The 14,041-nt window shown below is 39.6% G+C and overlaps 1 protein-coding gene across 7 annotated transcripts in view; it reads right to left on the bottom strand.

The window, feature by feature from the left end:
- The window catches only part of Trpgamma (Transient receptor potential cation channel gamma), a 102,639-nt gene that overhangs the window by 29,158 nt on the left and 59,440 nt on the right, over nt 1–14,041 (bottom strand). For all 7 annotated transcript variants that reach the window (XR_001100214.2, XM_012361854.2, XM_012361852.2 and 4 more), the window contains 5 exons: nt 8,033–8,163; nt 5,913–6,147; nt 4,457–4,605; nt 2,936–3,131; nt 66–236 (listed from right to left, as the gene is read on the bottom strand). Coding sequence is in view for 6 of the 7 variants with exons in the window: in XM_012361854.2 (XP_012217277.1) it covers nt 66–236; nt 2,936–3,131; nt 4,457–4,605; nt 5,913–6,147; nt 8,033–8,163 (882 nt within the window). In the remaining variant the exon portion in view is untranslated. The remainder of the gene's footprint in view (nt 1–65; nt 237–2,935; nt 3,132–4,456; nt 4,606–5,912; nt 6,148–8,032; nt 8,164–14,041) is intronic.

Raw genomic sequence — 14,041 nt, forward strand, 5'->3', positions numbered from 1 at the left:
AATTGTGAAGTTGATCTTTTCCTTCATCTTAGCTTATCTTTTTTCTTACTTTTTTTTTCCTTTACCTTCTTTTGCCGCAGTTTAATCGCTAATTTCAAGCGGTTGAGATGCATCCTCTCCCCGTGCTCGAAGGCTGGTCCCGTTGGATCGTGATTCAGCAGGACCTCAAGCTCGTAGGAACTTCTGGTGTGGTCCAGCAAAGCGGTGGCGAAATCTTGGCACTGTCTTCGGAGCTCCTGAAATCACAATGTCGACTTCGCTTTCCCAAACGTAGTGCAATTCCGAAGGCGCGTGTCTTCCCGGAAAAAAACATTTAATTTTCTAAATGTCGCTGAAAATAATGCTTCTAATTCCGCCCGGAGATTCCCGCGCACAATTCCTGAATATTTCTGAAGGAAATTCGCCGAATTCCACGCGCGTCGCGCGTCGAGAATTACAAGTCGAAAGATCCGTGCGCGCTTGACAAAGCCAGCGGGCCGATCGAACTCCCCGGGCTTTCTGCAAGCTCGACAAGCGCGCTCGAGATCCCCATCCTAATCGTTCGCCAATCTTGCCTCGAGTCCTATTGAATTTTCGTCACGTATATCCACGAGTACGTAGATATAATAGTCCCCGCGCGCTGTCCCGCACTGTCCCGCACTGTTAGCCAACGAAAACGCTTAAGAATCTCTGCCCAGGAAGTTTTGTTCTCATAACTTCGCGAGAAAACAAAAGTGCCGCGCGGCACGTTCAATTATAATCTCCATGAATTATAATTTCTCGATCGCTCGCTCGTCGAATAAACATCAATAACTGGAGTTTATTTTTCAAAGCGTTTTATAGCGCTTACCAAGCTTACCAAGCATTTGGAGAATTTCATTCAGCTTTTTCGAGAAAAGGATTTGAATTGTCTCGTGTATCCTCATTTTTTATAGTGATATGCGACGTAAAAGTGTAATAACACGGACAAGCAAGGGTCGCTAGATAGATGCTTTATGTTACTTCGAGGTTGCACATGGTTTATCCAAAGAAGACCGCCATTACTCGAAATTGCAGTCTGCAACATCAATCGCCAGCCATCAATCTCGACAATGTCGTAAACTGAAGTCATCTCACGGGTGTCAAGAGTAGAAATGTACCTCTTTGTGCTTAAAGTAAACAAGAACTTATCGACGATGATTCCGTACACGCGATTACCTCCGTGGCAACAAACAGGAACAAGGAAAAGCTGAAGAGAGAATAGAAAAGAATGGAAGAAAAATTGAAGAGGATTTCTGGAGCAATTTATCAAGTTCTATTCACTTTATTCTCGAAGCCGTCTTCATTGAGCTGCTCCGCCTAGATCGACACTTGAGAAATAGAGAAAGATACAACAGCGGTGAGCAAAAAGGCGGAGTTTCCTGAAGGAAGGAAAAAAAGAAGAAAAAGGAAAGACCAAATAAAGAACAAAGAGTCAAAGGAAGAGAGCTGATGAGGATGTTGCAGGGATAAGAGGGAAGGGTCGGGAAGGAAAACCCGGAACGTTGACGAGGCCGAAAGGGAGAACAAAGGGCGTGGCGAGGAAACTATAAAGCAGCAACTCGATAGCGCGTTGCCGCTTTGGTCGCCCGTATTGCTGCTGCGGAGCGCGATTTATGCGCGTATAAATCAAAAGTAGCTCGAGCGTGGCGAGCACTTAAACTTTCGCCACTTAGGCACAGCGGGAAGAGGGGAGGAGAGGAAAGAGAGGAGCCAACGTTGGAGATTGAAGAACGCGCTTGACCCGAACGTTCGAGAGAGACCAGGGGGCGGAGGGGGAGGTGCGCGTGCGGAGGTACATACATCTACACCGACCTCTAAATTAAGGAAAACACGTGTTAACTGCCGTACGGTAGCACCGAAGTGCCTCGGCCGCGAGATAAATTTGTTCCGTGAAAATGGGATCCCGCGTGCAAGAAGGAAGCGCGTCGCCGAGGAGCTGCGCCGTAATTCACGGTTCGGAAAACGAGCGAGTTATTTGAAGATGTTTCCTTTAAATATACGATGACGTATTCGTAATACTACTTGTCGAGAAATGTCAGTTTTCTTTTTCTTTTTTTTTGTATTACATTTTATACGAGCTGTGCACAATATAAATAGTGAATATATTCAAATAGTCAAATGTTAGCAATGTTGGTACACAAGTAATAAATAAGATTAAGATTGATAGCCAAAATTGCTAATATTTTGTTTATTGGCGAAATATTCCTAATAAAAGTGTTAATTAAGAATGATTCATCCAAACGGTTATTATTAAATCGTTGCATATAAAATGTCGGTTTTATGCTAACGATTTTTCTATAAATTCCGAGGCAACTAAATATTTGCAAATATGCAAATGACTATGTAAATAATAAATATCTATATAAATAAAAAATATACATAATTAAATATGCATAAAAATATACATAAATTTCACACGGGTTTTCCAAAACAGAAAATATCTCTTTCGTAATTTAATAAAATTCAGGATTAATTCAGGATTTTGTTATTTAATCAAAATATTGATTAAATAACAAAATCCTGAATTAAAAAAAAATCAAGACGAGAAAATATTTTCGATTTTATGTCATTAATGTTAAATTTTGTATACAAATAGCTATTTTTCTCGCGCTATTTTGCTCCTTACTAAAAGTAAAACTGTCTCTAAAGTCATATCCAACTTTAATATCACACAACAATGTTATATGAGTTTCTGTCGTCCCGTTACGTCTCAACAGTTTTACTTGTAAGTCGTAAACTCGAAAACATTCCAAAAAAACTGAAGCGTACTTTGCGGAAGAGTCGCGACACTTGATGTCTGTCGCAAGATATTTCTTTCCAAGTGAAATCAAAACTTTCAGAATTTGATACGTCGTATATGCAACGAATTAATATTTAAAAAGTGTTGTTCCATTTGCCAATCACAATTGTAAAAGAAAAAATTGCCACGGCTTACTTGATACTCGCACTTGAACTCGTGCTCTAAGAACGAAAGTCGTCGAAGTTCCCAGGAGAGCTCGAAGGCAGTCAGTATGGGATCCTTAGACGACAGTGCTATCAAGGACGGCGACGCCAGAGCCCGATAGGCGTTTATTCGGCTCCTCGAATGCCTCAGGGAATCCTCCATCCTCGATGTCACGCACTCGTCGCATCTAGCATCAATAACAAATGGCAACAGCATGCTAAAATGAAAACATTGTAGCTCCTAGGTGTCAGCGTTTCTCGAATATTTCCCAAGGCGACTGTGTCTCGCGACTGTGTCTCGCGACTTTATATCATCCTTTACGACGACTGCAATCATTTTTATCAAACATTTCAACGATTAGGCGATCGACGAGAAATCTAACTTGAATCGAGAGAAAGTTGATTGCTAATTTCATTCTTCCACGAGGCAGTTTAAATTCATGTAGAAAAGAGAAGCAATTTTACATACTTTAGACACAGTTTTAAATAACAGTATTTTTCGTATAAATTTCGAGTAAAATAGTGTTATTTTACGAACAAAAGCTATGTTATGAGTGGGAAATATAAATACTCTACACTTCGTGCAGCTTTTGTCGGAAAAAATATCACTTCTTCCATCAAATATTCTCTCTCTCTGATATACAAGCAGCATTTATTTTTAACGTTTCAACTCTACATAACCGTATGATATAATTTTCATGAAGCAGTTATAAGTTTCTTTCAGCTGGTTGCATATGTCAGTGAAGAATTCGAAAAGTTTTCTCCAACTCCCCGACATGGAGTACAAGATAAAAGGGTTTATGAGACTTAATATAAATTAATAAATGCTATTATCATAGATTAAATTTTCTCGCAGAGAGTGGTGACGGTGTGGTAACGCGGCGCTCGTGTAGCTTAGGCTAATTTAATTAGCTTTTGTCGCGCCCGCACAAAGGCATAAGACAGTAAACCGGTCGAGAGGATTAATTAGTCCCGAAAAGAGCTCTTAGAAATCAACGACCAAATACTTCCGAAGCGCTCGCAAAGACGGAATTAGTGTTTGCGCCATTTCGAGAAACTCACTCCGTCAAAAAGTAGCAATCTGAAAATTCGTTATCTTCACGCAAATTATATTACATGTCTCCGTTACTTATTATCGCAATTATTTTCACTTTTATGAGAGCGTGTATTTCACGAAAGTTACATTAATAAAATAAAAATTTATTTTCTTATCTTGAACATAAATTTCACAAGACTGCACAAGAATTGTACGTTAAAATATCTGATATATGCGCTGTATAAAACATTTATATGATGTGTATATAAGAGGAAACGTAAATCATGCTGGATTTCTCGTTGAGAATTTCTCCTCAAAAATTAAGTGTCGTACAAAAAATTTATTCCACGTTTTTTCACTAGCTCTTCGCAAAAAAAAAAAAAAAAAAAAATTATTTCCCCTTCATGATAATATCGCTTATTGTGAACGGCAGCTTCATTTATCGTAAAAGCGCTGAATAAATTTTTAAAGCCTTACCCGCAACGTACGTCGTGCGGCATCGGTAGGGTGGATCCGCGATCCAAAAGGATCTTTATGATTTCATAGTTGTCTCTATGGGCCGACAAGATCAACGGCGTGATGTCGGGCGTGAACGTGGCTGTATCAGGGGGTAGAGCCTCCCAGCTCTGAAGGATTAAACCGCAAGTCATTACTTATCGTAAAGTTGTACCGCTCTTGATGAGCTTTATGCATGCAATTTTTTATTTACGAACTTTTTCGCCACACCAGTGTTTATTGACCGGTTTTTTTTTTTTTTTTTTTTTTTTTTTCGAAATTGCAACTCTGTACAAACGTCGATTTGAATTATTCCCTTTTTATTTACCTCTGCGATCTAAATTACCCTTTGAACAAATAAAGCGACACGAAGTGACACAATAACTCGACAATGAAACAATAAAGCAATACATGCGTCGACTAAATGGAGACATTTTATTTCACGCGAACAATTGACAAGTAATCTCTCTACGTGCAGACTCGTGTTGCCAGTGTTCCAACGTGATCGGCTTAATCAGTCATCGTCGCGGGTGGTGGCTCTTTCTTCGCAGGGAACCAATTCTCCCTATATAATGAATTCGTTCGCCGCTTTCGAACTGTGGATATCATTCTGCTGAAGTTCTGCGTAAGCTGATTTCTTGGCAAAGCCGATTAGAGCCTCTGTTCGAAATTTCGCATTCTTCTACTTTTTTTCCTCGATCCCGCTCTCTCTCTCTCTCTCTCTCTCTCTCTCTCTCTCTCTCTCTCTCTCTCTCTCTCTCTCTCTCTCTCTCTCTCTCTCTCTCTCTCTCTCTCTCTCTCTCTCTCTCTCTCTCTCTCTCTCTCTCTCTCTCTCTCTCTCTCTCTCTCTCTCTCTCTCTCTCTCTCTCTCTCTCTCTCTCTCTCTCTCTCTCTCTCTCTCTCTCTCTCTCTCTCTCTCTCTCTCTCTCTCTCTCTCTCTCTCTCTCTCTCTCTCTCTCTCTCTCTCTCTGCGAACGACTCTTCAATCGTTTGCTTTCCCGGAATCGCCTTTGCAGCTGAGACAGACCAGTTGACGGCGGAATAAAGTACCAAAAAAGCCGCTTGTGAAGCAACCGAAACGATGAGTAATCGATTTGCAATTTCAACTCTTAGAATTTGCGCATTTTATTTGCGCATGTAACATTTGCGCTAAAATGCAATGATAGTAACTCTATTTGATTACACGACGTTTGATCGTAAAAGTGAAATATGGCTCTGATTATGATAAATAAATATTATATTGCTGGAAACCGTTTTGTGTTAATGAAATTGTTACCAGCTTTTATTATGTTAAAACAACCGAGAGGAGAATAATTTATACGCAATTAATAATAACTTCCACGCGTATGATCCTTGAATTCAACCTATTTATAAATTATTATTTTCCGTATAGAGATGCATTATTCATGCACAAAGGATGTAAACAAAAGCTGCTTACATGTGGCTCGCCATTTCTATGGAGTGTCTCCTCATGCTCCAAAAGGACCTCCACCGCCTCGACAAATTCCTCGGAGATGGCGTGAAGGAGTGCATCCTTGGTATCGACCTTGTGCTCTATTAAAAGCTCCACCATCTCCAGATTTTCATTATCGATCGCCATGAGCAGCGCCGATCGTCCGAGAGGATCCACGCAGTTGATGTTAATGTCGGCCTCGTGGGCTTTTTGGAGCATTCTGTAGTGACAGCAGGGTATTCGGAAGATTGATGTATTACCGTTTAGTATTTGCAGACACTCGTATACAGAGCGCCCCGAAACTGTCGGATATTTTTTATATAACCAGTTTTCGTTTTGTGATTAACTTAAACGTAAATATTTCTTTTGAGAGAAAATTATGCATTTATTGCGTTTCACATTGCGCATCTCTGCGAAGCCTTTAATTAGAATTTTCTTAAAAGTCTGAAATTATCTAAAAAATATAATTTTGTTTTGTATTTTTTCCTTTAAAACTTAGTTTTAACAAAACTTCATTGTTAATTGCTTGTTAAGTAACTTGGTATTTTTATAAAAAAAAGTTTCAAATAAGATAAAGATTTTATAGCAAAATAAATTAAATTTTTTGAAAGATCCTAAATAATTCGAAATAAATTTTTGACAATATAATTTTGCCAAAAACCGATTACCCTTGCTTGCCTAATCTGCACAGAATAATCACATTATAATATTTTAAGTACTAAACTGCCTGAGGAATTTCACGCGCGAGAGTGAGAAGTTTATCATAGATAGCAATTAATTTCAATCACCCTAACATGGGGTGGCCACCCTAACATAAGGAGCATAGCAGAGAAAATTCTTGAAAGTTTCGAAATTGCGCGAGCTCCATAAGATAATCGGAAAATTCTTGGCTGCAATCGATTAAAAGCGGAAATTTATCTATTTAAACACATGTGGAATGACACATAATAATAAATTATCTTTTACAATTAACTCGAAGAAGAAAATTTTGAAATAAAATCTAATTCTATTCTCATAATTTTTGTCTTTCTAAATGTTGAAAAATTTTTTAAATAATAAGAAAATTAGGACAATAGTTATTCATGCATTTTTGCAAAATTTGTAAAACGCGCAGAAGACGAATGAGTGGTATAAAGTAGACTTATTGCCTTTTCTAGAAAGTCTAATTTGCAAGCAAAGTAAAATTTCCGCAGAACCTTGCAACGCTTAGCTTCGTTAAGAAAGTTCATTGTCATTAGATCGTATTCTTTGTCGCATGAAAGTAGGTTTGCTTTCGTCGCAGAATAAAAATTCTCGCAAGATGAGCTTGCCGATTGCTCAATTATCAATTACAATTTGATAATTTGATGATTAGCAAAGCAATTTTGTTAGCGTGTGTATACACACGTGTTCACAATCAGGATAACGAAGACGATAACCGGCACGCTTAATTCAAGAGAAAATGAAGATGTTATGTTAAAATGATCGTAAGGATACACGTGCACGCATAGTAAACAAAACGCGAAGAAGATTGCACGTTTCCGCGTATTAACAAGCCTTCCGCTTAAGCAAATATTTTATGTCAGCAAAGAATTTTTTCCCCCGTCTTTTTTCTCCTTTTGTTTAATTTACTGCAGAACTCTCGAACTTTACGTGGTTTCGGAGCTGTAAGAGTGGAAGTTTTCCGCCCTCGTAATCCAGTTATCTAACGAATCGTGTGCAGATGATTCAGCGCAATGTGGATTATTGTTATTAAAAATTGTGAGCATGAAACATTCGATAGTGAAAATCGATGTGTGTAATAGTGCAAAGTTGGATCGTACATTATTCGAGTGTTTACAGTACACATAAAATATTCTCAGACTACTACGAAAGGATGGCCGCGCTAAAAGATCCGAAACTCTCGAGAAATTTTATGTTGGAATTTTGCAACGTATATATATATATATATACGTTGCATATATATATATATATATATATATATATATATATATATAAAGGGGTTAAAGATAAAATAGATTAAATGAGAAATTCGCTCATTTTTCCCCCCTACATATTTCCTACGTTAATAAGAAAAACTCGACGAAGGTAAGGAATTTTGCAAATTTATCTAAATCTCAACTCACCTTCTGACGGAAGCCACGTCTCCGCGCTCAACGGCGAGAAGATATTTCTTCTCCTGGAGCGACAGGCTGGCCATTTCCTGATGAGGCCTCACCACGTTCTCCTCCTCCATCATGCCGTGTATGCTGTGCCTCTGCGAAAGGGTAATAATTTTATCCTTACGTGCCTGAATATATATTTGAAGATATTTACTATGAGGCGCGGTGCCGGCCGTTCATTCATTTAATCCCGGGATTAATAGCTCCTTTGAAATTTCATGCGGCACATATATTAAGCGCATACTGCTTAACAACGGCAATGTGGATTTTACGGAGGGAAAGAGTACTTTTAGAAGACAAACAAAGCGTTTCTAGAATGTAATTTCCGCAGCTACTACTTATGCGAAGTCGATCTCTCTCGCCACGTCTTCTTCTGACGTTTCTTTAGCACCCCCTCGCGTGCTACGTGTACGATACACGAAGTCGATCATATCTCTCTCGCTACGTCTTTTAACGTTCCTCAGGGAGTTTCCGCTCTTCTTTAAACGTTTTTGCTTCCGACGCGTTGCGTCATATTCTCGGTGGATTACACCGTGCATTAAGTTACACATATTCCGTCATAGTTGTGCTAATCATAGTTGTGCTAATCATAGTCTAGTGCTAGTACTATTCTGCTTTCCTCTCGTCACTGCAGAGGTTGCACGCAATTTAACGCTCGTGATTTTGCGCGACGCTCGCGCGAAAGCTGCATGCAGAATTCGGAGAGAGGAAATGCGTCCGCATGCAAGGGTAGTTAACGAGGTGAAATGCCGCCGGTCTGAAGATCAATTGTAGCCTCTCATGACCGCATTCGAGAAATGTCTAGCGCAATGTAACATTCTACGATGTGTATTTTACATTTCAATCGCTCTCATTGGCGTATAAATTCAGATCGACAGATTTAAACTTTAATTTCGCATAAAATTTATTTGCCGAAATCAATGAATCTGTTGTGCTGTTAATTATCGACGAAATTATGTTTCATTGCTAATAACGTAAAATTAATTATTAATTAAAATTTAATTTTACACCGTTCTTTCAATAAATTTATTTTCTAAAGTTCACACGTTGAAGAATGAGCGTTATAAAGTGAAATAAGACTTATCGCCTCTTTTAGAAACTCTAATGCAAGTGAAGCAAAATTTCCGCGCAACGTTGTAGCACTTAGCTTCATTGAAGAAGTTTAACATTACATATTATCGTAATTAAAAGATCGAATTAAAATTTTGTTAATGGAAAGGGATTAAGAAAAAATTAAACACAGAATATTTATCGTTTACTAAATTCATTGAAATCAATCTGTTATATTATCGAATTATCGGACGCGAGATGAGATTTTATTGCAATTTCAAGTTAATATTGAAATTACAAACGACGTAGAAATTTTATTGTGAAGGCATAAATGAAATTATCAGCGGACAAATTATATTTCGTCGCGTTCGCGTGTATAAATTAGTATGTTGCATCTATTTCACATAGCGGTCGTAAATATAAAACGTACTTGACAGCACGTTTTAATCGCCGCTCGCATTTAAACTATTTGTACATCTGATCGCAATCAATTTTACATTGTCGTAAACAGCGCGTGCATCGGAGCGAGCATTAAGCCGTGAATTAGTTGTTTTATTATCGATTATACCGAAAGTTATTAAAACGCGCGCGTCACGCACACATACTTGGGCTTCCTCTCGCAACAAACTCATCCGTCGCGCCGTGATATCTGTCATTCAATGATACCGTATGTGTGTGTGTGTGCGTGTGCGCGTGTGCGTGTGTGCGCGCGCGTGCGTGTGTGTGTCGTTCGAAACTCGATCCATAAATGTCGAGCACGTGTGCGACGTATCGCGAACACACAAGCGCGTAACTTGAACGTAAATCTTGACCCAAGAACCGACGTCGATGTTTCGCATGATTGGGACTTCATCTTGATGGGAATCTACTTTTAGGAGACGAATGCGTAGTCGTTATTGCGAAAAAGGGCTCGAACGGGCCTACCAGACTCTGTAGCGGCATGTGTATGATAGACGGTGTTTGCCGAGGGTGCGCCAGTTCGACAATTAAGGTGCGCCCCTAGTAAACACTCGTTGTCAGTGTCGACTTCTTCGCAGTACGAAGTTCTAGTGTCTCAAGTGCCTTGTCGTGCACCTTCATTTCGCGTCTGTGTGTGTGTGTACGCGCTTCCTTCTCCCCTTCAAACACAAACTATAACTAGATTTTCAATTTTCATGATCTAACAACCTGAGATATATGCGTCAGCATTTATGACCTAGAAAGCTGAAGCTGTAAATTTATAAGAGAGATATAAAAGATACGACACGTCATAAAAGACTAATTTTACTATAATAAATGCGCGAGCCATTTTTAAGTAATAATCCGCAGCATGTTTAATTTCTCGGAAACAAGCTGCAATTTATCTATAAAATATTACGGTATTATATCGAGCAACTTTTTATTATTGCACTAATTTTGTTTTGAAATCAAAATGATAATGTATTATCCGTGTAGCACTAAAATTCTAAGTGGATGCAACACGAACACTACGGTCCGTTTTACAATGTTAATTTGCTTTAGTATAATTTAGTATATTTTATTATGAAATACACGCCTTATCATAAACTCAACTCTGCGAGCCAGACATTAGAAACAGAGACAGAACGGACAATGCGCGCACAAAGAGACTCAAACGTATATTGTTGAAAGTTCCGGGAAATCCCCATAATCTTTACCATAAATAGTACGCAAAGGCCATTGCAGAGTCACTGAAACGACGGTGCGCTGAAACCCAGCAGTTTCAACTGTTCGAAAATCTCTGAAATATCGGGAGATAACTGCGATTCGACCATTTTCCGCATCACTTTGTAATTTTGTTTTTCCTTCTTTTTGTGTATTCGCAAATAATAGAACACTGAGTGCATTCCGGTGTGCGATCTAAAAAGTAAGCATTGCCACCAACTTTCGAATCTTTCTTATAACTCTTACAGCGCTTTCGCATTCTGTCGCATTCTATTGCAAAAATATTAGAAGGGCTCGGAGTTTGTACGGCAAATCCGGCTGCACGCTTAGATTGTATCGACGCCCCCAATCTCGGATACTGATTTCCACTTCCACCGGGAAAATCCGTTATCGTTATTTTTCGAGGCGCCTGTTTTCATAAGACAATGCGAATTCCGTGAAAGGAAAGGTCCACAGGCGAGAAGCTCCTTTATTTTTCGCTAAGAGATTCTTTTCCGCCCTTCTTGTCCGCCCGAGAAATGCCGCTTCTCGACGAAATGGTTTTACAAACAGGATTAAATCCGGAAAACGCAGAAACGGTAGCATCTCGCTCAGCCATCGTGGATTAAATGCTTCGCTTTAGTGCCTTCGTTACGCGGAATACCTTAAAGGATTTCAAGCGCGATATATTCCCGACAACCAGACACCTAACACGGCCCACGAATCTTACATCATTAAAGTTGCAATCATTCGAATTGCGATGTACGACGCGACTTAAGAAGCAATCCGTTTCTATAAATTTTAGAATCTCTGCAATCAACACTGGACTGATTTATTCAAACGGGAAATTAGAAGCTGCATATTTAAATAATAAATTATATTTTGGGCAATTATAGAGGAGTCTATCTTAATCGTTATTTTTTTACTTGTTGTGCAACTTATTTTGACTACAATAAATATTTGAAACATAAAAATAAATCATTTCTCTTCTCACGATTTAAAAAGTGATTTAATGTAAGAATGATCGATCGAAAAATAATTTGGTAATAAGTTGTTCGATAATATCTTGGCACAATTTACAGCCAAAGGAGTTTGCTTCTAATTCCGATTAGTTTGATTATAAATGCAGATGTTCCCAATGTTCTATCGGTCTGCTTGTATAATACACGTCTTAGAATGTGCTGGCTGTAGCTACTGTCTTCTGTTTAGGTGACCATATCTGTCCGTGTTTGGTCTCTATTTCTACTGTTCGCATTCGGTTGTCTCTCCGCGCTGTCTGGCGCATACAGCCTGCAACCACTGTCTGTCCGATTGTCCGTGTGCGCTATTCGCATTTGTGACGGTCCATATTGCTCGGTGATAAACTTTACGATGATATATTATATTTCTCTACTATCTGCACAGCGATGATCTATTGTCGACCGACCGTATTGTCTATAACTGTTCAGATAAGAGTGTACATACACGAAGAGATTGCGCGAGGAGCAAAACGTGAAAGTATAAAGCTGGAAGATACATGATTAAGAAAGAAGTGAAGATAAATATCCTGTAAAATTTAAAATGCGATGGAAAATTACATTATGTGTGAGGCGAGGGAGATTTCTTGATTAAAAATTCTTAGATTACCTCGATTAAGCAGCGGAAGCTTTTTATCTGCCAATTTTCACGTCATCAAAAATTTATCGTTGTATTATCAGAAGCTCATTGAGGATGGGCAAAATTCGGTCGCGTAACACACCAGAATTTAGCGGTTGTGGTTTCGCTGCGAGAGCTCACTCGAGGACATTTACGAGGCACTAAAAGATGAAAGCACATCCCGCTTGCGCGCGCTGAAGCTTTTCATCCTCAAATAGATTAACCGCGCGTTTCCGCAGCGTGCGCAAAGTGCGTCTTAGAATGACAGAGCGTTACGTGAGCGTAATCGTATGTACCCGAAATACGGTACCCGGATTTCGGTACGACGTTGTCGGAAAAACGGGGGGCGTTTCCTATCGTTCTTATCCCTTTAGGAAATCCAACGTACTCGCCGTTTTACGGAACGATAAAAACGAGCGTTTCCGCCGAGCTATTCAGCACGAGTGTCCGAGAATCTGCACGAATTTCTGTCTCGTATTTTACCGCAAATGCTCGCGTTTCTGTGAACGGTATACAAGAAAAGCAGCGCTCCCGAGTGGCGTTTCCCGATTTCTCCGATCAGATCGCGCTCTACAGAACACCCACTTTCGATTCTTCTTTCCTTTCAACGCCTATCGAGACAATATCGTTAATTATGCATCGAGCCGGTTTAGAATCCGAACAAAGCTATTTGCAGATCTGCCTCGCTGCTAAATAATGCAGTCGCGAGCGCGGATCGGGCGAGGAATTCGGCCGAGCACGAGAGGGGTTTTGGCCTTATTCGAAGGTTAAATGTCTGCGCCATCGATCAGCTGGGTGGCACCGACATGTGGCTGATATTATACATCCTTGCCAATCCTCGGCCTCTATGCAAAAATAATCGCTCTCGGTCTATCGCGACGTCGTCTACGCTAAACCTGGTTATCAAAACAGCATTAAGGTTTCATCTAACTTGACCTGAAGCGCCTCGCTTCTTCTTGTCGTTTCTCCCCGACGGACGGATGGACGGACGGAACATCAGGGAGAGAAGAAGCAAATCACTATCGCGCGACCACTTCCGGCGAAAACCAATAAAGTACAGCGAAGAAAGAAAGAAGTAGTTGTTTCCCTTCCTGAGATTCGCAAGCCGGCGAGCCGCGCACAAATTGGATCGGCATCGAAACGTCGTTATCGGCTGCCGTCTTTTCCGTTTCTTTCCGCCACTCGTCAAACTCAAGCTGGAGTTTCCGGCACGGTCAGAGGAGAATTTATGCGGACGGAACCGCGACGGTGCGCCCGACTTATTTTCAGCCCTCGAACTCGACCCGATAACCTTTTCACTCTCGCTACATCATTATCGTCAGAGCCGCGATTTATATTGGTACGGCAGAACTATTACTCTTTTTCTTGCGAACTGCTATTTCTCAAATCGAAAAATAAAGTTTGTAAAGAAAATATTATATTATATAAATAAGATGAAGCACAAAGAAAAAATAACGTTTAAAATAATTTGCTCGTTTGAAAAAATATAAGAATATTAATATTCTGAATATGTATATTAGATTTAATAGATGCAACAAATTTTGCATCGTTTTTCATTACTTACGAGGAAGGTTCGGCAATCCAAAACTTCCAAAAAATCTGAAACTTTGCAGAAATATAATACATAAAAACGTAATCAAAAAGTAT

Source organism: Linepithema humile, chromosome 1 (assembly GCF_040581485.1).
Source record: "Linepithema humile isolate Giens D197 chromosome 1, Lhum_UNIL_v1.0, whole genome shotgun sequence".
Classification (NCBI taxonomy): Eukaryota; Metazoa; Arthropoda; class Insecta; order Hymenoptera; family Formicidae; genus Linepithema; species Linepithema humile.